This window comes from Taudactylus pleione, unplaced genomic scaffold, assembly GCF_031769625.1.
Source record: "Taudactylus pleione unplaced genomic scaffold, aTauple2 ptg000043l, whole genome shotgun sequence".
In the NCBI taxonomy this organism is placed as follows: Eukaryota; Metazoa; Chordata; class Amphibia; order Anura; family Myobatrachidae; genus Taudactylus; species Taudactylus pleione.
Window position 1 is genome coordinate 9,429,160 of NW_028284445.1, and position 27,923 is coordinate 9,457,082.

General features: G+C 44.4%; 1 protein-coding gene across 3 annotated transcripts in view; it reads right to left on the reverse strand.

The window, feature by feature from the left end:
* FRY (FRY microtubule binding protein) overlaps nt 1–13,501 on the reverse strand; it is a 345,271-nt gene extending 331,770 nt beyond the window's left edge. For all 3 annotated transcript variants that reach the window (XM_088460246.1, XM_088460245.1, XM_088460242.1), the window contains exon 1: nt 13,217–13,501. In XM_088460246.1, coding sequence (XP_088316372.1) covers nt 13,217–13,409 — 193 coding nt within the window. In that variant the 5' untranslated portion in view covers nt 13,410–13,501. The remainder of the gene's footprint in view (nt 1–13,216) is intronic.
* Between the last annotated feature and the right edge of the window lie 14,422 nt (nt 13,502–27,923).

A 27,923-nucleotide genomic window follows, 5' to 3' on the forward strand; every position in this document is an offset into this window, starting at 1 on the left:
CGGAGCGCAGATGTCTGCCGAATACACTGTGAGAGAGATCTCACAGTGTATACCGGCGACATTTGCGGCTGGCAGCCGGCCAGATAAAACGTCTGTCGGTCTGACAGACATTTTATCTGGCCGTGTATGCCCAGCATTAGTCACCGACTATGCAGGGCAGCATTCCAGGAGCAGCCGGAGAGGATCTTCTTCTTTCATTTTCGGGGGTCGGGGCCAGACAATAGCCAGCATTTGGCCCTGCCCCCTTTAAAGGAAACCCCCACAATTTGCGGGTCCGCGAGCGGGGCTAAATGTGATTCACGTCATGTAGCCATGCCCCCTCCATATGGACCCGCAAATGTCTCGGAAAATATCCCCATCCTGCCCACTTCACTAGGAAGTGGGCATAATGCGGGAGATTTGACTACTCTTTCGGGGATGCGGGGAGTTACCCGAAAAATCATGAGCCTCCCGCGTCTCCTGGGAGAGTAGGCAAGTATGACGTAAGTGCACTGCTGAACGCAGATTCCTGAATATCGGGGATCTGCACGTGTGCAGAACAGGACCTGCGTGATCGCACATAGGCCACCCATATGCCTCAGCCTGATTAACAGACAGAGGCATTTACGGGGATGTGCAGGGACTGCCTGTATTTCTGCAAATGGGCATGTCGCCCGCTTTTTTTATTTTTTGAGAGTAGCAAGGCTAGAACCTGCGTCCATGGACGCAATTCCTGGCCTCACAAGCCGGCCAGCCTGCGTAAGCTGAAGCTTACAAAGCTGGCTGGCGCCGTCCAACATCATGACTGATGAACACGATCCCAGGCTACGACCTCGGTTGCAGCACTGGGGTCGCAGATGCAGCAGGAGGTGTCAGACACCTCCTGCTGAATTTGCATTTTAGCAAGGCCGGAATTGCAAAGCTTATTTACAATCTGGACTCTAAGGGGCCATTTCAATTCTGCGCAATCTTGGGTCACAATATGCAGATCACTATATCATGGAAGCTCAACAATCATTGATTTTCCGGTGCACCTCTATAGTGGTTGCAATGTCCTGTTCCAATTGTACATTGCAGCCATCACACAGAATTGAATCACCCTCTAATGATTCAAACTCTACACTGTAAATTTTTTATTGATATTTTAAAACTGAAAATAGGGATGGGTCCAGAAAAGAAGACCTAACCCTATAGATTTTAGCTAAGTAGACTATTCTAACTGAAACTAAAAACCTACAGATGTGTCCTCATACACTATTGCTGCAGTCACACCAAACGGCTCTTCTTGGCACGCCAGGTCCCGTACGACTTGGCTTGCGCGGGGTGTTTTTGTTTTGCTCATATGTGCGTCTTGCAACAAAACTGGTACACAAGAGTTGCACTAATTAGATATGCGAAACTTGGATAGCGGTGCGCAACTGAGTAAGACTCTGTATACGATGTGCTATGATGCAGTGGGCGCAGCTTTTTTCCAAGCCAAGTTCCGTTGTGCAGATTCAGACTCAGTCGCACACAGATGTACAAGTGTCACGTATTAAATGAATAAGCCCATTCTTGTGAACCAGTTTTGTAGCATCATGTTGCGACTAAGAAACACATTCAAGTGAAAAAGTTGCAAGAAAAACATTTACACCACTCAGCGTAGCTCACTTGCGCCAGGTGTGTTTCGCGACACCTGGTGTTTTGAGGCTAGGTGTATGAAGACATCTGTAGCACCCAATTGTTTATTTACCAAAACTAGAACCTGGTCATAATCTCTAAAGAAAATATCCCAATTGTAACATCATCGTGTTAGAGTACATAGACCTCACCACACTGAGATTGTTGGGGTCAACAACCACCCAGATGAGCCAGTGTTGGAAGGGAGGGTACTCTCCAAAATATTTAGAGCCTATACAGTTTAAAAGTTGTACAATGCGGTCATCGGGTGTCCTATTGAGGGGATTAAGGCAATGACAGACAACAGGTATCTCCCAGGTGGCCAAATGCAGCCCTGACCAGATTCCTTTCCATTTGCGTCCTCTTCCATGAGATCCAGACATCAGAGGGAAAGCAGTGCGTTCACACAGTCTATGTTGTGTGCTAGTCTATGATTGGATGGTGATACCGTAACCATACCAACCATAAATGAAACCACTGGAAAACGTCATGATGTTGCTCTAATCTCATAGTGATGTAGCACTTTTCTGCCTAATTAGTAAGGTGTCCTTGTCAGGCCAGGGGGCATTCGAGTGGTTCCTGATATTATGTTTCCTACCACATCATGAAATGTCATTTACATCAATTAATTCATGAGGCTCCCATTTTAATACAGTCCCTTCCTAAGACTCCTAAAATAATTTACCCCTTTCTACAACAAGACTTACGCCCATATTATACTGCATCATATATTGAAAGACAGCATCAGCCTAATGTTACCCTACTGTTCAATGTCAATAAATGAACAGTCCACCAATACCGAATCCAAGCAGCCACTGCAGCATTAGACATTACCACCACTGGGGCTGTTTCTCAGTGTACATAAATGCACATATCTGTGATACATCCACTCTGAAGCACTAGGACAGTGATTCCCAACCTTGGTCCTCAAGGCACACTAACAGTCCTGGTTTTAGTGTTATCCATGATTGTGCACATATGGTTTAATCAATATAACTGAGGAACTAAGTAAGTCACCTGTGCTCAAGTATGGCTATCCCTAAAACCTGGACTGTTAGTGTGCCTTGAGGACCGTGGTTGGGAACCCCTGCACTAGGACAAATGTGACCACAGGACACGGTTAACATGGCCTGTCAGCCGTCAGGGTGTACCCACCGGGGAACCTAGAGTAACCTAAAACCAAAGCAAATCACTGCACCTGCTTGTATTGTTCTGTGAATACTTACACTGCAGCTTGTAATTATGCACTAAATGACTATTAGTCTATCTGTAAAAAATTCATAATATGGTAACTGCTGGTACACAGAAATGCCCCTACATACGTACACACCAAACTAACTAGTATACTAAATTAGGAGTTAAACAGCAGGAGCTGTGAAAGGACAGCGGTAATATCTTATATATATTTACATTTTTCTACTTTGTAAAATTCCTGATGCTCATTATACAGGGTGAGCCACTTAAATCAGGCCCTTCTCAAGCATGTAGCGCAACTGTTGGTGGCTAATGCATTCTCTCGTGGTGCATGTCTTCAAGGTCAGAACCTCGCCAGGCAAAAACTGTTTGGGCTGAAATAAAATGTGTTGCGTCATTTGCCAGAATGCCATTGTCTCTGCAAGAAAGGATTACTATAGCGGAATCTTATATGCTGACGTAGTCCATTAAGGAAACACGTGCAATGTTTGCTGAAACATTTCCAAGGTCTAGCATTCCAGCAAAGAGCAGCATAAAGGACTTGGTAACAAAATGGCATTCAATAGAATCGGACGTTAATGCCAAGTGGCATAGGCTACTATCTGTCAGGTAGCCTATGCCACTTGGCTGAGAACAGAGGATTTGGAAACTTTGCTCCTCAACCAATTAGGTGCAAACTGTCCAACTCCAGTGCAAATCAGAGTGCTTTTGTTATGGGGTTTGGTATATTATGTCAATATTCTCATAATGTCAACAGCAAAAATGTAGACCTGATCAGAAAGTCAATATTCAGCATGTCGACTGATTTAGGGTGGTATGTATTATTAACTGGGAAAATGCGGTAAAATCCCTGAAAATGCCCACCCGGTACTTTTACTGCATTGCCCATATGTACAAAGCACCGGAATGCAACGCCCCATTGGGTAATGCCTGAATGTGGCGCTACCCAAAAGAAGCCTATGGGCTTCATATCGGGATGCTTCACTGTGGGAGGGATCCCTCCTATCACCCCCGCCCTCCCTCCCCCCGTGGCCTGCTGTCTCCTGGGTGTTAGACCAGGAAGTCCCTCTGTCTGGAGCATCGCAAAGGACAGATCTTATCGGTAGAGCCATCCTTTGCGATATTCTAGGTACATACCGCTGTATGTACCTGAAGACAGGCGGAATGTACCGCATCGCTGATGCAAGGCTTAGTACATCCCGTCCTTCTACACAGTCACAATGTCTGTTTAGGAAACCCTATAGGCAACCTCTAATCGTAACGCTAATGTTGACATTTTCAAGATGTCGACACATCATATATAGGTAACATTTCTATATATATAGCAAACCGTCCACTTGTAGATCCACCAGGGGCTCAACACATCAAGGCTCCTTCTCCCACTGTCAGATCCCTGACAGTGGGGATCTGACAGTGGGGGAAGGAGCCTTGATGTGTGGATGCTCGTACCTGCTGTAATGTATGATATGCTGAACAAGATGTATCTGCTGTTTACTACAGTGTTGCTATAAAGCCTTCTTCTTGGAATAAATTTATGATACTAATTGAGTGCTGACCTCGTCTCTGGTTGAGCCCCTGGTGGATCTACAAGTGGACGGTTTGCTATATTGACATTCATTTGGCCTTGCACCTGTTTTCAGAACTTCAGGTGTTGTGCGTTTTCCTCTCTCTCTCTCTATATCTATATATATATATATATATATCTATATATCTATATACACACACACACACCTATATTATGTATTGCATACTTCTAAAAGCTTATAACAATCCTTAGTGTAAAAACAGGGCCTTTTTTTCCAGATGAAAATATAAGTCAACAAATATACATTTCTCTGACTGTCTTGCAAATAGAAACCAGAATAAGATGCTAGGAAAGGAACAGGCTAAAAATATATATAGAGCACAACATAACCAGACCACATCCACTATAATATGAACATTTTTAGACATTTGCTGTACAATTGCTTATTTTAGTAGGCTGTATCTTTTTATAAACTAACAAACATGGCTGGGTGGGAGAGGGGGAAAGGAAAAACCAAAACGGAGAAAGAAACGGTCTCGGCTGGCCATGTTTTTTACTTTATTAGAGCAGAAAATTATTTTTACTGGAAGAATTCATGAATCATTTTATTACAGAAAGAGCAGAACAGAGCAAGGGAGGAACCAGCAGTTACTGAGTGATATAAACACCGGCATTGTTGAAAAACAGACTACACCAAGAATGTATTCTATACTTTAATCAGACATCAGGCATATAACTAAGGGCAAAATAAAAAGTAGTTTCATGGAAGTAACGTAGTTTTGTTTTTTTCTAGTGGTATTTTTTAGATCATTTCGTGCAAAGTGTAACAATGATAATGTTAAGTCTACATGATTCTTTATTGAAATGTAATTACTTTGTGGTAGCATGCCAGCAGCTAATATTTGGCAGCATTATTATACTGAAACATATGCATGACATTCATATTATTCTTGGCGGCAAAAACAAAGTAGCAACTTCCAGTGATTAATACACGCAAACAGGCAAATCAAATAATTAGCTGTACTGAAGCATAGCAGAAAAATAGGGGACGTAGTCAGGATGCCGGCGGTCGGAATGCTGACCGCCAGAATCCAGACACTGAAAGCCCGGGACTAAAGATAGGCGTCTAAATGCCGCCGCCTCTCATTAACCCCACGCCGAAATCCCGATGTCCGGCATACTGAATGTAGGTAAGCCGGGCACCGGGAGCTGATAGCTGCGAGTGGGGGGGGGGGGAATTAGGTTTAGGCACCCCCGGGGGGATTTAGGCGTGGGAAAGGAGGGGTCAGGGTCAGGCACCCCCCCCCCGTAAGGGTTAGGTACCATGAAGGGGATTTAGGGTTAGGCATCCCCAAGGGTGGGTTAGGTGGGGGAAGGGTAGGGTTAACTATACTTGCTGTGGGCTTCCAGTGTCGGGATTTGAACAGACTGCTTTTAAGCTGTCGGTATTTCATACCCAACCCAAAAAATACAGCCTTTTACCAATCTATATTTCTGTAGGAGAATCATACTGACTTACTTTGCCAGGTCGGCAGAGAGGGGGCATGGCGGCCAGGAAGGTGGGCGGTGCATTTGTGTTTCGTAACTCCGCCCACTGCGATACAGTGCCAAGAAACAGGCAATGTATAGCGGGGTCGGGACTATGATGACGCGATTCAACGCGAATCGCCTCATCCCTCCCAGACTGCCTACTTGCGCTCTGTAAGGGGCCGGGCGGAAGAGGGTGCGGGAGACTTCCCTACTTTTCTGTGTGGCCGGGAGCGCTACACGATTTTTGGGAGCCTCCCGGCCATTCAGGAAGAGTAGGCACTACCACCTAGGTCTATATTTTCCTATAGTGCCCCCTGCCACTGGACAAAGCCTGGAGTCTACTACATGTAGTCATTTGTGCTGATAATTAAAAAGCTGGCAAATCAATCAATTATCTATAAATGGCACTGAGCTTGTTTCAGAGAATGACACTATTGCACAGCTGCTCCGACCTGGTATGCAGCACTGTGCAATAATAATACGCTAATGCTGCTGGTAAGTCTTGTGCAAGTAGACGCCTCCTGCCGGCTTCTATGATCCGCTGCTGCGTCCAATGCTGACGTCAGGTTACTGTTATATATGGCTCAGACTAGCCAGGGGGCCCTCAGCTTGTCAAACATCCTGGGCCCAGGGCTTGCATGCATCTTTGCATGTGACATAGGCTTGTTACAAGTTCCAAGCTGACGTCGATAGCAGCTGCATTTTCTTTATGTGATGATGTCACTGGTTCCTAGGGAAATGATTGGCTGCATCAGATGAAGATCAGCCTCTCATGAATATTGGTTCAGCTCATTAAATAGCTGCCTCCACTACATTGGTGACAGGTGCCCTTACATTTTAATCATCAGTAGCTTCATACCACTACCGAAACCTGAAGTTACTATTTTTGCTGATTATACTCAGTTTTTTTTTTTACATTTCTTTCCTCTATTACAAAATATTTGAAATGTTATAACATAACGAAAAAGTAAAGTATACCAGACAAGTGAACATAGGAAGGAAACATGAGCCCACTGACACATACATTGCTTCCTTCTATAAATGGCAGAAGGGCTGATAGCTTGATGGGCTGGTCCAGTCCAAAAGCCTGTCTGAGCAACTCTGCCTCCCGGTGGTCTGCTCGGCTGGCATGCAGAGAGACGGAGGCGTGGCCACGCCCCATGATGCATGACAACGCCCCTTTTAATGCTCCACGCACACAGGGATGCTGGGGTTGAACTACAGCTCCAGTCTGTCCCTGCTCAAGGATATATTTACAAAATGGCAGTTTTGGCTATAGAATTTAAAACGCCAATAACATTAAATGCAAAACTCACATGGTTTTGCATTTAATATTATTGCCGTTTAATATCCGGCAGGAAAAACTGCTGACAGTTGGCGGCTTTGAAAAGCTACTGTCTAGTCATTGCGCACCACGCACTGTAATAATATGTCTTCTGTCTAGATCAAAACAAAAAAGAGACTTAGTAGATTTTTTTTTGCTTATATCAGTAATTAACAATTTCAGGGATTGGCAACTCTGTGAATCATGGATAATGGGTCCCAATGGTCATAATCCCATATGCTATCCTTGGGAAAGATATGTTACAACTCTCTAAAGGAAAGGCAGAAGGTAGTTATGAAGGGCTATGTGCCATTGCTTCCACACAATTACTCAGCACAGAGAAATACAGAGCCACTATATCAGACACACACAGCGTGATTATAAGCCAAGAAAGGATCAATCCTTTCATGCAACATAAACACACAAACAGCTTAGTAGAATTTTAGATTCAAACAAATAAAATGCAGCTTACTACACACTACTCCTAACACTACAGAGCCACTGGACATGCAACAAGGACGACTGTAGCAATACATCCAGATATACACCCAAAGGCTTGGAAGTAGATAAAACAGGAGATCTTGGTACAAACAAGGACCAGTTATTTTAACTACATTCCAGAAATATTGTGATTCTGTCAATAAACAAAATACCATTTGTGTATTGTAAATTGACTACACTGTGTTAACTCCAGAGATATAAATAGTTTTGTTTGTACAACTCCAAATCACAGAAATAGCCACACGCATAACACAACAGATCAATGATAACACATGTCACTAATCTAATATCCAGTATCCTCAACAATTGTATCTGTCCTCACATTTATAAACATGCATACAGACAAACATACTGAGTCCCACTTACCTTATAGGTTGGCAGCTGGATAGTCCTCACCATAGAGATGGACATTAAGGGGTAAATTTACTAAAGTTCGATTTTGATTTTTGAGTGATTTGGCACTCGATTTGCATTTGGGTATTTACTAAAGGCCAAATCGAATGTAAAATCGAATTTGAAACCAAATTTTACTCAAATCGAACATCGGTACTTTTACATAGACCAACACACAAATCCCTTATTTACTATTATTTGATTTGAAATTCAAACACAAAATCGAACTTCAAATCCCCAAATGAATAGACCTGCTTCATGCTTTCGATTTGAGCATGAGCAGGTCGGATTGACACAGATTCATGCATACATAAGTAAGATGCATGCATGTATCTTACTGTAAAAAGCTTAAAAAGAGTTACATTTAGATTAAAAAAATGATGTGGGTTCCCCCCTAAAACAGAACCAGCCCCGGACATTTCATAGCCAGTCCTGGCTGTCTAAGTACAGGGGTAAAATTGTGTAGGGTTCCACTGTACTTAGCACAATCAGCACTGGGCTCTGATCCTGTCCTGGTTCTGGAATTACAGGTGAAAAAATTGGGTAGGGTCCCACTGTAATCTTCAGAACCAGCACCGGACCCTTTCAAGAGGGGGACTGATGCCACAGCCAGAGGAGCCCCATTACTGGGGTCCCCAGCCGCAGCATCAGCCATGACCGCTAGTCAGCCCAGGGATCCCTGGGGAGTTGGGAACTCCCCCCAATAAATCGGTCCCCCTCTCCAGGGCACCCCTAGCCTAGGCTGATAGCCCGTGGCTATCCCTGCCACCCCTGGGCAGTGGGTGGCAGATTGATAGTGTAAGTGTAGTGTAAAAATAGATAAGTGTAAACATTGTCTTTACAGTAGAACTGCAGGTCCCAGCAAGCCTCCCCCGCATCTTGTACTTGGGGAACCACAACTACCAGCATGCGGGGCATTAAGGACCCGCTGGTAGCTGTAGTTCACCTGTAAAGAAATCTTTAAATAAACACTTGACACACACTGTGAAATTAAAGGTTTAATACATACATACACACTCACCTACATTACCTGGAGTGGTCCTCTTCTCCCTGTAGGCACCCATGGTCTTCTTAAAATAAAAAAATTATGAAACACGAACCACGCCATGATGGTTGTTACTTCCCGAATGAAGCACTCAGACGTGGCTTCTGCCTTTGTAGAGCAGTACCTGAGCGTTCATTGACTGAAAGGTCAGCCCCTGCCTCTCTCAGCCAATGAATGGCTCCCTCCATTGAAGTCAATGGTGGGAATCGCAAAATAAACTTTAGTTACCCTGCGGCTCTCCATTGAAGTCAATGTTGGAAATCGCAAAATAAACTTTAGTTACCCTGCGGCTCTCCATTGACTTCAATGGAGGGAGCCGTTCATTGGCTGAGAGAGGCGGGGACTGACCTCTCTCAGCTAATGAACGCTCAGATACGGCTCTACAAAGGCCAGAGTTCTTCATTTGGGAGATAACCATCGTGGTTGTTATCTGTTGCGTGGCTCGTGTTTATTCGTTTTTTTATTGTAAGACGACCATGGATGTCTACTTTGTACCAAAGAAGACCGATCGACGCATAGGGGAGGGTGAGTATGTTTTTTATAACACAGGTACCCTATGGATAATCTACTGGAGAAGGGGACCGATGCTACGGGGATATATAGGTAAGTATGAGTACGTGTGTGTGCACATGTATGTTTAATAAACTTATACTGTGTACGGTGTGTGTGTCCTGTGTTTTTTTAATATTGCTTTTGCAGTGGAACTACAGGTACCAGCGAGCTTGTAATGCCCCGAATGCTGGTACTTGTGGTTCTCCAAGTACCAGCATGCGGAGGAGGCTTGCTGGGACCTGCAGTTCCACAGCAATAGACAATATTTAAAACTATTTCAAATGCACTACACTTACACTATAAACCTGCCACCCACCACCCAGGGGTGGCGGGGATAGCCCCGGGTTATCAGCCTAGGCTAAGGGTGTCCACGAGAGGGGGACCCCTTTATTGGGGAAGGTCCCCAACTCCCCAGGGATCCTTGGCTTGGGCTGACTAGCAGTCAGGGCTGATGCTGTGGCTGGGGGGCCCGGTGATGGCTCCCCTGGCTGTGGCATCAGCCCCTCGCTATAAAGGGTCTGGTGCTGGTTCTGGAGATTACAGGGGAACCTTACGCAATTTTTTCCCCTGTAATTCCAGAATCAGGACAGGATCAGAACCTAGTGCTGGTTGTGCTAAGTACAGGGGGAACCCTACACAGTTTTCCCCCTGTACTTAGACAACCAGAACTGGTTATGAAAAGTCCAGGGCTGGTTCTGTTTTAGGGGGGGACCCCACATTATTTTTTATCTAAATGTAACGGTTTATAAGCTTGTTACAGTAAGATACATGCATGCATCTCACTGATGTATGCATGTATCTGTGTGAAAACTAACTGCTCATGCTGAAAGTGAAAGCATGAAGCAGGTCTATTCAGTCGGGGATTTCCAGTTCGTTTTGAAGTGGGATTTGCAGTTGAATTTGTACATCAACATGCCAAATCAAACAGCAAATCACTGTTCCAAACCAAACCAAATCAAATTTGATTTAGAAAATGCTTCTAAAATCGAATTTTAGTAAATGAGGGATTTGAAGAGGGATTTGTACTTTTGGTTTGAGGTGAGCTAAATTGAACTTCAAAACAAAAGTAAAATCGAACTTTGATAAATATACCCCTAAATGTTAAAACCATCAATGTTTTTCTGTAACGTTTTTACCATTTGATGGAGGTTTTCCAATGACAGCCGCAGTCGAATGATATGGAAGTGATGGCTATTCGAAATACAACTGAATTCAGCTGTTTAACAGAGTATGGCTGCTAATTACTAATGCACAAACTTTTTTTGTACAAGCGCAAAGCATCGCTATGTTTTTTGCATCAAATTATTTTGATGCAAGAGTTTTTGATGGTGGAAGCCATAGGTAAACACAGGTAGAGTTTCTGGTTGCATGGAAACCCCCCTCTCCAGCCCACACCATGATGACCACAATATAAATAACATAATACTAAAGTTGCATGTTTCTAAGATCCCCTAATGGTGGGTACACACTGGGCGATATTACTGAGCGACTGCACGATTACGACATCGTAATCGTGCAATCGCTCAGTAATCGTGCACAAATCGTGCACTTTTATGTCGGAAACGACCAGCGATGCGCACTCCCGCTGGTCGTTTCCGACATTGTCCATCACCTGAACATGCAGCACAATCTGGCGATAACGACAGACTGGCATGTTCAGGAATGACGGACAGTGCCTGCACTGAACGACTGATCGTTCAGTGCAGACACTACAGGGGATCAGGTACGACGGTACGATTACAATGTGGTAATCGTACTGTCTTTCCTGATCGCCTAGTGTGTACACACCTTTAGAGTCATAAATTAAATAAATAGCACCACCTGTTGATATTTTAAAATGTGAGAGTGTGTTGCACCAACTGATATAATTCATATATAGGGTTAATTATTAACACTGTATAATAATACACTATCCAGTACATAAGAAGACCAATCTGTACATATATGTCCAGGGCAGTGCAAGGTTCTTCTGCTGCTCCTCCAGGCTCTCAAACTTGCTCAAATGCTCTGGAATGGAGCCCATATCTGAAATAAAAGCATTGTGCTCAGACAGGATGGCCCTACTACCTCATATAATGGCTTACTGTGATCGCTGATTCTATATATGTTAGGATAATCACATACACTATACTTCGTATGATGTATAGTATAGCTAGTTATGTGCTAATTATGTCCTCTTCATGAATTGGCCACACTTGCTTTAAAATCAAGCATTTGGAAACCCCCCTCTAGAAATCCTGCATTTTTCTGGTGAGCTTCTGATGTCATTCCCTACCTCACCACTCTGGGTACACACTGTCTGCAGCTGCTCCTCCCCTCTCCCATGCTGCTGCCTCTGACTATAGTCAGTATTGTGTAGCCTCACCCCATGCTTGGAGACTCCAGCTCCCTCTCCTCTTCTCCAGCTAGCAGTGCAGTCCTGCCCTGCATATATAATCAGAGCCCGGGGCAAGTGCCCCCTCACCACGCACCCCCCCCCCCCTTCCACACACACCCACCCTATTCGACTCTGATTAGTTAATTTTTTTTTTAAGCAAAACCTAAGTTTAAAAAAAAGTAACTAAAACCACACAAAATTAATTTACTGCATACTTGCCTAAACTCCTGGAAGTTGTGGGACGTCCCACGCACCCCCGAAAGTGTTGGCTGATCTCCTGCATCCCGCCCACAAATCTCGTCATATAGGCCCTAATGACGTCCGGCCCTGTATCTCCTCTCTGGGCTGCTCCCAGGGAGGAGTTCAGTAATGTCGGCAAGGTTGATTTACCGTGACCTGTATATGTATATTGTTCATTCCTGCAAAATACAGTTGCACCACTGGTTACAGGTGAGACCTCAACATATCATATAGCATTAGTGCCAGAGAACAGGGTGACACTGCACCCTGTGCCACCCTCACCCCCTAAATAAGTAATGTCATGCTGAGGAAGTGGGGCCACCAGCACTGGTAAGTACAGCACTTCCTGTACAAGCTGCGTCTCCAGATGGTCCAAAGAGTGATGCTGATTGCAGGATGCCACTACAGGCACCATGCAGGCCAAATGCAAGGGCTGAGGGGCAGTGATGGTGCCGCCCTTAGGGCCTGGGCAACAGCACCACTAGTACACCCCTATTTACGGCCCTGTATAGCTTTATATAAATATTTATGTATAGGATCAAATGTGAGATAACCACGTTTTAAACAGAATAACCATAACCGAGAATTATAAACATTTGTTTTAGTTCAGATGACCCCAAGTACAGCTTAGCATCCAGAGCACATATAGAATATGTATGTTTTCACTTTCTTACAATTTTTTTGCTCGAGGAGGGATTTCTAATTTTTCAGCACGGCACTGAGCAGTGACCAACATTTACCTATAGAGCAGTGTAACTGAAACTCAAACAGAACAATATCATTCATAAAGTGACTCAATGAATGTCAAACTACAGCATATAATACAAACACTGTGACCTAACTAGTAGGCATCCAGACAGAAGTCTCATCTTCTAACCATATGCTTGCTTGTCTTACCTGGGATGATTGAAGGTCTCTTTTTATTCCGCCTTATGGGATCCAATATTTTGATATTTTTCTGAATCTTCCCTTTAATATCAGCCCCTAAGAAAAACTCTGGAGGAAGGCTGCTGCGTCTAGACAGCTGATATTCATTCTGATTCAACCAAAGCTTAGTCCTGGCATACAAGCTGCTGTCATCCAGGGCCATGGTGGACTGTACCTTCTACAATCTACAGCAACTAAAAGTCCAAAAATTAAATGTATTGCTTCTCGCGTGCTGCCTGTATTCTCATGCTTATTCAGGCACTTGTTTGGGAAGTTTAGCAGAGACAGGCGGGGACTCCAGCAGGTGTAAGATTACTAAACAGCTCCTCCCTTCACCAGGTAAAAGCTGGAGGCAGGAGGAGGGGAAGAAAACCATTAGATCAGGAAAAAAGATTTGCACTGACTTCAAAGGCACATATAATACCTCATGCCGGTGTTTAAACACAAATAAATTCTGAGTTTTGTCTAGGTGTTGCATGCTATGTCATATGATCTATCAGTATGTCTCTCTGATTGATCACCTTTTGGAACTGAGAGCAGGTGAGACGACAGCTAGGACACCAATGATCTGGCCGCAGTGATTTCAGACGGTCTACACTGAACTTTCTTTAAACTTTTAATAATTTGTGTGGAGATGATTATTTCAGCAATCGCTTCGGTTGTCGTGTGAATAAATGTGAACAACTCAATAAATATTTGCACTGTAATTGTAGAACACTGCAGTTTCCAGTTACAAACCTTGTCCTCAATTGTACCGTAACCTCTATAACAAGGAATAATACTGTAATTGCACAGGATCTTGTGACATAAGGAAGGAGATCCTTATTATGGATTGAAACAAAGTATTGCAGGTGCTGGATAGTAAAGCTAGGTACACACTGGAGCAATGTCATTACGATTTGGCCAATTTGGCCTAATCGTAAAGACATATCGTGCAGTGTGTATGCACAATATGCGCGCTCCAGCGGTCACTTGCCACGTCGTCAGGTTTGATGTGCTGCACGTCAAACCTGACGATATCGCAAGCGCCCCATTCATGTTAATGAAGGATGGAACGAGTGGTCATTCCGTCGTTCATAACATATCGTCCCGATACACATCATCCAGTGTATCATGTAGTAAGTAGTATTTTCCTCTATGTGCACCAGACTCAGGGCCGGACTGGCCATCTGGCAGTTCTGGCAAATGCCAGAAGGGCCGATGCCAAGATGTGCCTGTCCGGCTACTGAAATGCCCGGCCGAAAATCCCTCCCAAAATGGCCGCAATGTAATGTTTAGAGGGAGAGGTGGCTCTAGTGTCCGTTACGGAAGCACATGCTCGGCTGGAGGCAGAGCTATTGCTTCCCTGGGTGCTGAACATCTCAGTGCACCCCCCCCACGATCACTAGAGTGCCAACCCCCCCCCAATCACAGCAACCACCGCCGTGTGTAACCCCCCCGCGATCACAACCTGCTGACCCCCCCCCTGCGGGTAACCCCACCCGTGATCAGAACAGCCCCCTCGCGGGTTCCCCTCGCGATCACAATAAGATCAAACACAGTCGGCCATCAAAGTTTCGATCCGCACATGGACGTCGTCAAGATACCATCTTGACAAAGATCCGTGTGAGGATCTAAACGTCGATGGCCGACTGTGTTTGATCTTATTGCATTAAAAGAAGACATTATTTACTTCAAGAGGGTGAGTGCACTTCTTTCTGGACACTACACACACACAGTCATCCAATACAACGCGCCCGGTGCCTCTCCTATATGGATATCTATATATTGTGCATTGGACGTTTCAGGGCACAAACCCTTTTTTCAGGGTTTGTGCCCTGATACCTTGACCCTATCTCAGTGTCCTGGAGATTTTTTTTCCTTGAAGTTATTTGTCTGTCCATGATGTGCCTACACTGAACGAGTAGTCAATCAGTGTAGGCACATCAATCAAACATGCTGAACCTGACGTTATCGTCAGTTTGTACACCATACTGTATATGCCCGATGACAGATGTCCAAACGACCAGCAGGAGCGCGCATCGCTGGTCGTTTTAGAAATTCTTTTAAACGTTGTGCAAACGATTTTCAAATAATTATCGAACGATTGAATGGTAATGATATCGTTATCATTCAATCGCTCAATTTAATCATCTAGTGGATGTGTGCCTTAAAGGGCATTACTGTGTGGCATACTGTAATTTGAATTGGGGGTACTATCGTGTGGTCACGCCCTTTTCCAGCGAGACTACACCCCTTTTTTTTTTCGAAGCGCACCTACGGCGCACTCTTTTCCTCCTTGAGTTGTGGTGGTGGGCACCAATGCTCTTTATGTACACAGAGCAGCAAAATATGTACTTTCGCCTCTACTTTGGTGGCACAGATGTGTCCTCCGTGTTCAGCTCCCCTGCCTTAAAATATCCTACAATGATCACTATCTAATCCTCTACAACTGCTAAGCTAGGGCTTGGTCAATTGAGAAAATGCCTTTCCTTATCCTTGTGTGTGATCTACACCAATGAAGTGCCAGCTTTACCTAACAGAACCAACCAAATACCAACTGTCTGACTATGGCACATGTATGAATCCCCTGCAGGATGAGCTCTGCTGTATGTATTTTAATACAGAGAATGATATATACTTGTATGTTGTTACTTATTAATGATGTTATTAATTATATTTATTTATAAAAGTATAGACTAAGAAGTAGGAGGAGTCAGAAATAGTGAAGGGAGGAGTCTACGCCTGGGGCCAGATGCTGACGCCAAGGTGGGCCTGTGTGTTTTTTAAATGCCAGGGCCTATTTTTAGTCCCAGCCCGGCCCTGACCAGACTTGTACTTCATCCTCATTTTTAACTGAGCCTTGTTTATGGGTGGGTGCCGGCTGCGTCCACTGAACACGAAACATCATGATGTCACACTGAGGGGGTGGGGCTGCCGGCACCAGGAAGAAGAACATTCATAGGAACATTCGGGCAGCTCTACAGGCTGCTTGCAAGGTGCTGCTCCAGGCCAAATGGAGGTGCAGTGGGGTAGCGAAAGGAGCCGCCCCCGAACTCTGCGCCCCCGTGGCGACGGCACGATTCGTTCACCCCTAGTTATGGTCCTGTTTGCATCAGCCCCAAAATGTAGATATAATGTAAAATATGTTTTGTCCTGGTATGATATATATATAATTTTGAATCACTTTGTTTTTAATTTGCCCTTTGAAATGAGGACAATTAAGAAACACCATGACAGTAATAACTCACATTAGAGGTGAGGCAGAGAACATCAGTGACATAAGAGGCTTTGTTAATGTGAGATGCCCTCCAGGAATAAGGAGGACAAACAATGATTTGTTCAGCAATTTAAGACCTGTGTGAGTGTAAAACAAAGTGACCTTACCACTGTATGAAATGACTGATTATATGCCGTAGCTGCTATACATTCTGTTCTATTAGTAAAGGAGCCCATTGTGCTACATTTACCCTTTTCGTTCATCTAATATTAGTACAGTAATTAGGGATGACTGTAAATCCCATCCTTTATTGGAATATAAATGGCTATAGGCAATGGCACTACTGTCACTCAAATATGACGCTGAATCAATTCCAAATGTATAGTGAAATTAAACCTCAAACACAATAATACAGAGTACAGTGAAATAGTCTTATAAACTCATACTGATTCTATGGGGTCTATTCATCAACACTGAAATGGCCCGTTACACATGCGTGAACGCTAGTTTACGCACATTTTATGTAATGGGCCATTCATTATTAAGTGTCCGACAAGACCGCCTAATATTCAGCAATCACTGAAAATGTACAATTTTTGGAGTTTGCTTGTGAGTACAAACGCCATCTTCAGATGGCGCTTATTTTAGGAGCCCTGCTCCTACCTATGAGGAGGTCCAGGGTTGCATTGAGGGTTTCTCACTGCGTACCCGGCGGCTTTGCGCATGCGTGACCTCAGGGCACCAAAGACATGAGACAGACCCTATTTTCGGATTTCTGGTATCTGGCTCTATTCCTATAAAACATAATGTGACCCCCATCTCCTGTTGGACATAGGGGTGGTCCCTTCACATGCGTTTCTATTAGATGAAATGGACATTAATATTCTACTGGCAGAAACTCAGGTAACCAAAGCGTATTTGGTTTCTTTCACTCAGATAATCAAAATGTGATTTCTTTTCTTTCACTGCCTAATAAATATGTATGTATGCAAGCTACGTATCTCCTCAGTTATCCCTGCTTTACTTCCATGTCTCTGCTTGCTGGGAATTCACAGCCTATTTATTCACAGAAGGTTTTCTGTGCTGGTTATTAAACATGTACACAATGTACAGTACTGTGGAAATAACAGAGATTTGCCCAGCTGGTAGCTTATCAGTGAGATGTGGCCTGAAATGTTTCCCTCTGGCCTTAGCTCCTTAATAGGCTATATAATAACACATTGTTGTTTCAATATAACCTGATCCATTGGTTCTAATTATAACAAAGACTTGGATTCTCTGACACTTACATAGGCAATGTGACTCTGAGACAACTATGGTGCTCGATATATACATCTAAAGCTGGCTGCGAACAGCCGATTTGTTGTAAGCGCGTTGGTGGATGTGTACCCCCCGATATGTTTGTGAATGACGTCATTCAGTGGATGGCCGATATACCTGCAGATATATCGGTGCATCTATAGATGTGTACGGGCAACCTGACGATCGACCGTACACATGCTGCAGGGACCCGGCGGTGAGTGACAGCTCAACTCAATTTAAACGCCCGCCCAGTTGTTGCATCAGGCACAACACAGTGGGCAGACAACTGGAAAGTGTACAGTATATGCATTTACCAATCGGCAGATAGGTCGGCGGGTCGGCCAAACAGCCGACCCATCGACCTAGTGTGTACCAGCATAAGAAGTTTGCAACATACATGCTTACTCTCCCGAGATCTGCGGGAGGCTCGCGATTTATCGGGTAACCCACCGTACTCCCGGAAAAGTAGGCACTTATCCAGCATCCTGTCCACTTCATAGTGAAGTGGGCAGGATGGGGAGAATTTTCTCAGGGAATGGCAGTCTGTGAGTAGGGGGTGGAGCTTAATGGCGCAATTCTATAAGAATCGCATCATTTGGCACTGTCCCCTATTTAAATAAGCTGTAATCGCATCATTTTATCGCGAGGGGGAAGGACTTAATGACCCAAACTGCCTAGCCCCGCCCCCATCACCGCCCAACTGCTTCTCCTCTCAGTGCTTCTCCCGGGGAGCATAAAGAGAAAGTAGGTAAGTATGGTCTACAATTAAAGCGATGTCTGGCTTCAAACATTACCGCTGATTACAGTAAGAAATGTTTGCTAAGTTTTCTGTGCACCTCAGTGTAGGGAGAGGAAAACTTTGCACAGATACATAGGCGCATAGCTTTGGAACCTTTCCAGAGGCAATCTGGGGCACTTCACACAGAGGGCCTGGTTCAGACCCGCTCGCGAGCGCTGAGCGCTCACAAGCGGGTCGATGTTGGCCCAGTGCACATGCGCACCATCTGGGGCCGGCTCCACTGACATCACAAGTGATGTCAGTGGGAGTGCTTTCGGCTCTGTTTGAGCCGAAAGCACTCTAGGGCTTGTGGCAACGAGACCCTACCACAAGGGTCTCGTCGCAAGCCCGATGGTCGCGATGGTCTTGACCATCGCGACCATCTTCTTGGCCGCTCGCTATAGCTGTGGGTGGTCACCCACAGCTATACGAACGGCCAGGAGGCCGCTCTAAAAATCAAGAAGGACGGCCCTGATTCAGAGCGAGCGCACTGTCAGAGCATCCGGCTCTGAATCAGGGCCAGAGTTCAGAGTTAGCCATGGGGTTTACCCACCACTCACTAAGTTCCGCCACTGATAAAAATCTAAATATATTTCACTAAGAGAGACCAGAGAGTCTCCAGCTTTGAATGAAGACCCCATCCACCCCATCAGGTAAACTTTTTTTTATAATTCTTAAATATACTTTTGCAAAATAAATGGGTGGCAATGTGTGGTGGTACAGCTTGTACATTACATATTTAATAATCTGTGACTCATGTATCAAAAGAAAAGATGTTTTTTCCAAGGTATGAAATCTTTCACAATACACAGTGCACACATACTGTCACAAAATACATCGGAGGGTGTTGGGTCACATAAGTGCACTATATGAGATGTAATTCCTAAACTACAATTATCTTATTTCTCAACAAAGCAACACATCCATCATCCTCAACTTACTTAAGCGCTATGAGGTGTGTAAATACAATTATGTCTATCAGTACATAGTGAGAACACAATCAAAGGTAAGGCTGCACTTCAAGAAGCAGAAAGAGAAAATATTTATTTTCATAAATATATTTAAGTTAGCCCCTTACCTGAAAAATAGGAAGCCTGCCATTATGTGTGTTTCATAAACCATAAATCAATTTATTAACAAGGAATTAGAGGCTGCATATTGTGCCCGCCCACAACATGGTGAACGTCAGTGATGTACCATAGACGGCCTAAGGGCCACTAGCAGCCCTTCCAGCTTTCCTCTGTGACCCTCAGCTGTACTTACTTTGTTGTCAGATTTGTTTTTTTTATAGCTTGTAATACTTGTTTAAAATGCCGGCTGATATGTTGTTACAGATAGGTGTCTCTGTCTTTGATTGCAGGTATTATTTTAGCGTAATAATGATTTAAAGCCATTTAGATGTGTGGCTCTTCGGAAGGATACAGGGCCACCCATGGTGACCCGGATGTGCATCAGGTTACCTATCATTGGCTCAGGAGGTGGGTCCACGTTAAAGCGAGAACCATGCGCACATTGTTCTGGCCAACTTGTTAGTTTCTAAAAGGTCCAAATGGTATAAATCTGAGGGGTATATTCAATCACCCACGGTAAATATTTGTTTACCATGGCTTGAATTACTGTGTCTATTGTGCAGTAATTTCACTTAGCGCTGCTGTGCACGCTCCTGCTTTACGCACAATCCAGTTGTAAAAAATGATCACGCTGTCATTTTCATGATGTTAGCTGCATTAAGTGTGGGGAATAATGGGGAAATCAGCCTGTACCCCCAAAAAGTCCAAACTAAACATTGGCTACCAGTATAGATGATTACTAGTGCCCAAAAGCAAAGCATTTGGGGGTCTTAAAAGGGGCCAAATGGCTGAATTTGGGGTGCATAAAAATTCCTCCAACTTGATTTTTTTGGCATTTGAAGCCACTTTTAAAAAATTGTTAAACCCCCCCTGTAACTCCCATCTGCAAGTCTAAAAACACCTTTCCAATCAATGTAACACCCCCATATACCTGTCCCACATCAATGAACCCATTATTCTGTATTTTGCAGAATATAAGCACAAATATGATATGTACTTATTGGCCAAATTAAGCTAATTAATAACTTCTAAATGCATAATTAATCATTAGATGGGTGGGTCCCAGGGGTTCTGAACCGTGGGCCTGATTCAGAGCCGGACGCACTTTCAGAACGCTCGCTCTGAATCAGTGCCCGCCTATTGTATTTTTAGAGCGGCCTCCTTGCCGCTCGTATAGCTGTGGGTGACCACCCACAGCTATAGCGAGCGGCCAGGAAGATGGTCGCAATGGTCAAGACCATCGCGACCATCGGGCTTGCGAAGAGACCCTTGTAGTAGGGTCTCGATGCCGCAAGCCCTGGAGTGCTTTTGGCTCTATCAGAGCTGAGAGCACTCCCACTGACATCACTTGTGATGTCAGTGGGGCCGGCCCCAGACGGTAGGCGTTCCCATGGGAACGCCTCCGTCTGGCCAGCCAAAGGGGGCCTGCTGTCACTCAACATCGACAGCATGCCCCCTTTGTGGCGAGACCCGGAGTGATGGTTTGCCCGTCGTTATCCGGGTCTCGCGCATGCGCACGACGGAGCCGCCTGTCGTGCGCATGCGCACTGGGCCAACATCGACCTGCTTGTGAGCGCTCAGCGCTCGCGAGCGGGTCTGAATCAGGCCCCAAGTCCTTACATTTTCACTTTAGAATAGAAATTTTCCCAAATATTTTACCTGCTCTGGGGCTGTGAGAAAAAAAACAAAACATGTTTAATCCTATGGGGAGTTAACATGGGTTAATTGGCATGGCTAATTGGATAGCAAAGAATTTGCTGCCGGCCGCATTAAGTTGCATCAACTTGAAAGTGAGTTTACGGGATTAACTAAATATGGATGATCAATATTTGATCAGGCTGGTTACCATCTGAGAATAAATCATTGGTCAAAATGAAAGTGATAGTGGAGAACTTTATGTAGCAATCTTTTTCTCTCAGACTGATGCTTATCTGTATGGTTCGACTGTTCACTTGTGAGGTGAAATTTCTCAGGTACATTTGTTTAATGAATGAATGACAGGATAACAATGTGTGCGGCAAAGCTTTATGTTACTGCTCACCGGGGAAATAAGTGCAGCTTTCTTCAGCTACTCAACTGACTTGTCTTATTGTTGTTTCAGTCAGACAGCCATGATAATGGCCAGAGATGCCACATAACCCTGCCCCCGTAACATTAACCGTCTGCTCATTTAGTCATGGATTCACATATTACTTTTGCCACTTCAGCTATGCACACACACACACACAACATTATACGGGCTGTTTAACAAATGTTAGGATATTCCTGCAGTCTGGGCCGTAACTAGGGGTTTGTGAGTGGTGTCGCCGCACAATAGGTCTAATTCAGCACGGATCGCAAGTCTGCAATCGCACGCAGTGGTACCATCGAGTAACATCGGAACCCTACGCACAGTAGTGATTGAGCTGATCCTGACTCACTAACTGCAAAACTTCCTGTCGCCATCTAGACCTCTGGCTGCGTATGCCATCGCAGGGGCTTAATTATGCACGCCCCTGTAACGGCGTTCAAATGCACAGGTACGCCTGCGTTCCTTCGACCACCCCCCCCTCTCCACCCCAAAATGGTGCTTCCTGTCAATCACTCTGCGATGGCTCTGTGTTACAGCTGCGTTGACTTTCACGCTCGCATCGGCCTGGTACGCGCACACACGCTGCAGTGCATACACATGTGCAGAACACAAACATCGACCGGGTGCATGTGTCCGCAGACTTGCGATCCAAGCTGAATAAGGCACAGAGAACAGAGCCCTGTGGGCGACACCATCACTGCCCCATGGTTCCTGCATCTAGCTAACAGGGTGCTTGGAACGGCACCCTGCAGCCTGATTGGAGAGTGCCACATTCCCGGGAGCATCCTGGCATTTCTGACGGTCTAGGCTCTGCTCAGCCACCTATGGGCTCAATTAATAATCATGTAGCCTACCAATCCAATTGGAAATAATTAGCATGAGAAATGTACATTTAGGTCCTGATTCTGTGATGACGCTAACTTCACCACGACTGTGTCTTTTTCCACACTGCGACAGCGTCTTTATGCCAATACCGCAGTGGATGGGATGCGCACATCTGTCGCACCACCGGACATTGCACCATTTCTATGGAGGCGCAAAATGTCTGTCTGAACATGGCTGCCGAAATCAGTGCAACTGCGGAAAAAGACAGTCGCTGAATGCCCACTGAAATTGTCTCTCTCTGCGTTCTAAATATTCTACGTCTCCAGATGGTAACCATCGGGATATATGTGCAGTGCAGCTTGGACATATGCACAGACTTAAAACTTTGGCCGCTTGCATCCTACATCGTCACTGCAACTGAATCATGCAACAATGCATACTTGCTGACCTTTTGGCTGCCTCCTTCGGGAGGAGGGAGCCAGATTGGCACTGCGGGGGGTGGGCTGGGGGCAGCAGTGGGTGGGTCTTGGCAGCAGAGGGTGGGTCTGGAGGCGTGATGACAGAATCACATAAGTTCTAGACTGCCCCCCGCTATGGAATGCAGAGATTACCAGAATTGTGGAGAACAGGGCGGAGTCACGATGACGCAATTCAACATGAATTGCATCAATGGCCTCCTGTGCCGTTCACTTTACCGGTAAAGTGGGCGGCTGCAGCTGAGTGGTCCCAGCCCCCGGAAGAATTGTCCTCCTTTCTGGGTGGCTGGGAGCACCACCCAAGTTTCGCGACTATCCTGGCCATTCCGGGAGGGATAGCGAGTATGCTTTAATGTATTTTTTTCTAGTACTGCCCAATCCTAATTTTCACAGCCCTCTACAGTAGCTCTGATGTTTCTTACTAGACAGAACATCGCTTGCTAGATTCAAACAGGCAGAAGTTGCTTTACAGGGGGCTCCTGACGACCTTCTGATCCCTGTCTTGTCACGACCCTGGCTAGTTTTTCACCTTCTGCCTTATGACTTACCCCTGTCAACTGTCCTGTGGATCTGTATATGTAATTCGCCTGAGAGATCTGTCCTGATCATGCTGGCTGTAACACTTCTGTGTATGCATTTGGACTGTGCTCTCCTTTCTAAAGTGATTATTCACCTGGGTCCTTTCCTGTCTGTGAACACTGCTAGTCTTGATTGGAATTGCAGGTGTAGTTCTGACTCTCAGTACTGCAGATATGTTTGCTCCCTCTGCATGTTTTGCCCTCCACCACTCAGAATGCTACTGCCAGACCACCTATCTGTATCCACCAATTCCTGCAAGACCAAGGATATAAACATCCTCCTCTGATAGCATTCTGGGCCTCAACATCTCGGAACTTCCCGTGGTGTACAGATTGTGCTATAGCTATCTCTCTGTGTAGAAGTGTATCCCAGGCTCCTGCTGGCAGCAACCCTTGGTGTATCCAGAAATCCTGCTGGTTCCCGGACCAGTTCATTCAGCAATCCTGCTAATAGCAATACCTGGCATATCCAGAAATCCTGCTGGTTCTCAGACCAGTTCATTCAGCAATCCTGTTAATAGCAATACCTGGCATATCCAGAAATCCTGCTGGTTCCCAGACCAGTTCATCTAGTAATCCTGCTAACATCTATACCTGGCATATCCAGAAATCCTGCTGGTTCCCAGGCCAGTTCATTCAGCAATCCTGCTAATAGCTATACCTGGCGCATCCTGAAATCCTACTCGTTCACAGTCCAATTCTGCAAGACTACCTACTGGTACGCGGTCCAGCTCAGCAAGCCTTCCTCCCGGTCCCAGTCCAGTTCCTTCAAGTTTTCTACTGGTTCCACTCCAACATTACAAGTTTCCTGTTCCTATCATTTATCATCAAAGGCAGTTCTCACTGCCATACAATTAATTTGCGAATAGACCTATTTACATCACCCATGGTTCCAGTCAAACCGGTCTCCACTGAATCCAGTTCAACACCTGAGTAAGGTAACTCTCAAGCATCAACCGTGACATGTCTGCTTCGTTCATGCAGTAATAAAATAATGAAATGGTCAATTAAAAAAAAAAAAGAATCCTACACACTTGGCATAGTTTGACTGTATAAAAATAACAGTATGTATAATAAGCTTGGTGAGACAGGTGGACTGATTTTGTGGTCCAGGTGCTCGTATCGGCATATTTTCAAGAGACGAGTTGTGTTCATTCCTGTGGTAGAATCTGTATAGCTTTAGAAAGAATCTATTCAGAGAATCCTCTACGTCTGCCTGGTGTGGCATAATTTTAGTGTTACCCCTGGAGAAGTCCTTATAAGGACAAAACGCGTCGGGTTACTCACTTGGTACATTTTGTTGGGCTCCCACTGATGTGAATAACAGAAGTGTAAGGTGGGAAAGCATTTGTTATATTCCAACAAATGGTGCTTTATTTTACATAACCACCACAGTAACTATTATGGCATATACCTGAAAATATTTTAAATATTTAAAAAAATTAATGTTTTATGTTCAAATAAATATACATATATTACCATTGATATATATTGATTTGTTTTTTGGGTGTCTTTTGGTGTGAGGGTTTGTTTGCAGCTGAAACCCAAAAGGAGAATTATATGGATGAAAGAATTATTCTATTGGTCTACGTTCTCTGATACCGCTAAAGTCTCCTATAACACTAATCGAGAGTATCCTCAGATCTGGTGGGTTTTCTTCCACTGAAAGAAGTTACATGGAGATTTTGATGTAAAGAAGAAATTAAGTCTTGTAGGATATCCGTGTATATCACTAATTAAGGACTTTTTATAAGGAGTTTTTTATTATTATAATTAAAGTCAATTACCTAAGATCAAAATAGGAGGTCTTAAATTGTCAGTAGCGCTCTTTCTTGTATGTTTCTTTGTGTTTTATGATAATCCTTCTAACAAGGGATTTTTGAAGAGAGGAGCAGCTTATAGGAAAATTGGGATTGTACAGTGATATTAATTATACCATTGTAGTGCGGGATAAAGACAACAGTTTTGTTTGTGTGTATGTGTATATATATATATAATGTATATATGTATACATTCCTGGTACTGTTACTGTAAACCTACAGTGTTGCTATATTGTTAAAATAGTTTGGAGATTTTGCTGTGCTCCCTAAAGAACCAGAGTGCTGCGCTGCTCTGTTGCTCTGCCAGGATCTCCTTGGCTGAGCTGACTCCAAGGAGTGTTCGTGGTGTTCTGGTTGGGTTCCCCTGCATCCATCAGTACTAATTCCTGTATGTATAGGATGCTGGGCCCCTTGAGTTCAGTGAACAACTGCAGCCTTCAGTAGTTACGGCTGGAAGTGTCGCACTCGCACTTCCCACTTGTCCCTAGTTTAGTGCTCAGCAGCTCCTCTAGGACTGAAAGTCCAACGATTTGCAAACTACAGAAATTTTCAAATGATGCCATTCCCCGGAGTGTCAGCGCAATCGCGAAACCTGAACACTGTGGGCCTGACTCTGGGTCGGACGCATCCGCGGTCACTTTTCCATTCTGCCGTGGCATTCTACTACTTTTACTTACTTCTTATGCTAATGCGAGAATTCACCCATGTATATCAAAAATCTGTGCGTCTGCATGCGGAAGCCTGTACTGTCCACTGTTTTTACATCCACAGCCGTCACCATCATCATTAATATTGAGACTTTCACCCGCCCTACGCTGTCTAAAACAGGAACTTAATTTCCGTCCACACGATATGATCAAGCACAGAATCCGGCATACACACCCATGACACTCGGACACCACCACCCAGTTCACGAAGAGTGTGCTCTGTTGACGGACACGTCATTCCGTACACACTAGCAAACTCCGTCCCTGTGCGTATACCAGATCCGGCACATGCGAATTCCCTCTTTGGTGCATGCGCAGTAGGGCCGTAACTAACTATGGGCGACCCCAGAGACTGTGGGCGGGACCATCGCTGCCCAATGGCCGTTGCTCCTGGCTAGCAGGGTGCCGGGAATGGCAACCTGCAGCCAGGATTGCTGCTGCAGCATCCGTGGAGCTTCCTGTGGATGCTCCAGATGGGAACCCTGCACACTATATGCAGCCAATCAGGCGTCCTGATGACGCCTGGTCAGCACTGCACTTACTGTAGCTGGCGGTCACGCCCACTTTGCCTCGACGTCATGACACTGATGTGCCCAGTTATGGCTAAAATCTTCGAGATCCATGTGCATTGCAACTTGCTTGTGACTCAGCATCAGACTCTTATCTCATTGAAACTTACCACCTCCGCAAAATACCATATTCTGCCGCAAAGCTATATTTTCTGGCCATCTATGTTCATCTCTATGGCAGACCTTTCTGCAGTAGTCATATGAAGTGCATTGACAGTATCAGTATACTAATTGACTAGTTGGAGAGGCTCTTTGAACTCCCATCAGTGCTCTATATTTATTAGATTATATTATACTATATGACATATTCTAAAATATATATTTGACAAAATATATCCTTTCTATCCCACCAAACCCTATCGCCCTAATACCACAACCTCAACTGCTTATATGACAAGTACTACTCTGCTTTTAAAAAAAAATTTAAAAAAATATTTGCCTCTGAGCTGCATAACTGCGACATATACTGCAAGGCGCACATAGGCCTATCTGATATCTTTGGTAATTTTCTAGAGTTGCATACTGTAAATTTCCCTTTTCTTGCCTGTTTGCATTTATAATCCTTTTATGGAACATTATGCCTAATAGGGAACTGAATGTGAAGCCGAAGCTGCAATTTGAAATGAAGCAGAAACCTAAACGCACCTTCCATTTAAGCTCCAGTAAGTGACAGCTATGTGTTATGTCCGCTAACATCACAGGACAATCAGGTTTAAGATTCACCTGGCTAATCCTGAAGTATTTGAGTAAACCCAGCCTAAAGCAATTTATGTAAAAGAAAAAAAAAGAATCTAATACAAAGGTATTGTAATAAATGCAGGTGTGCTGTAACCAAGAGCAACCAATGATTGTAGCTATTTGGTTACTATGGGTTACAGCACAGATGCTCTGCATGCAGAATTTTAATAAGTATAATAGTATGCCTACTATTTTATTATTATTATTATTATTATTATTAGAATTTATCTATATGGCACACACATACCCATATTCATGTTCTCAGCATTAGGTCTCTGATAGTGGCGGCACTTTCCATCATTAGGCCTTTGTCCCCTTGGGTCTATTCTAACTCTTAAGACAGAAAGACGTTGTCCTGTGGTGGTGCAATTGAAATGTAACCTTTATTTCTTCATCAATAAAAATGTAGGTACTTACAGCGAAATAATAAAAACTCACATAAAGAAACATACACTTGTGAAGAAAATACAAATAAAGACTCTGCTTAAAACCAAAGAGTCCCACTGTGTATTATTGGCTATTATTATTATATTTGCCTATGATG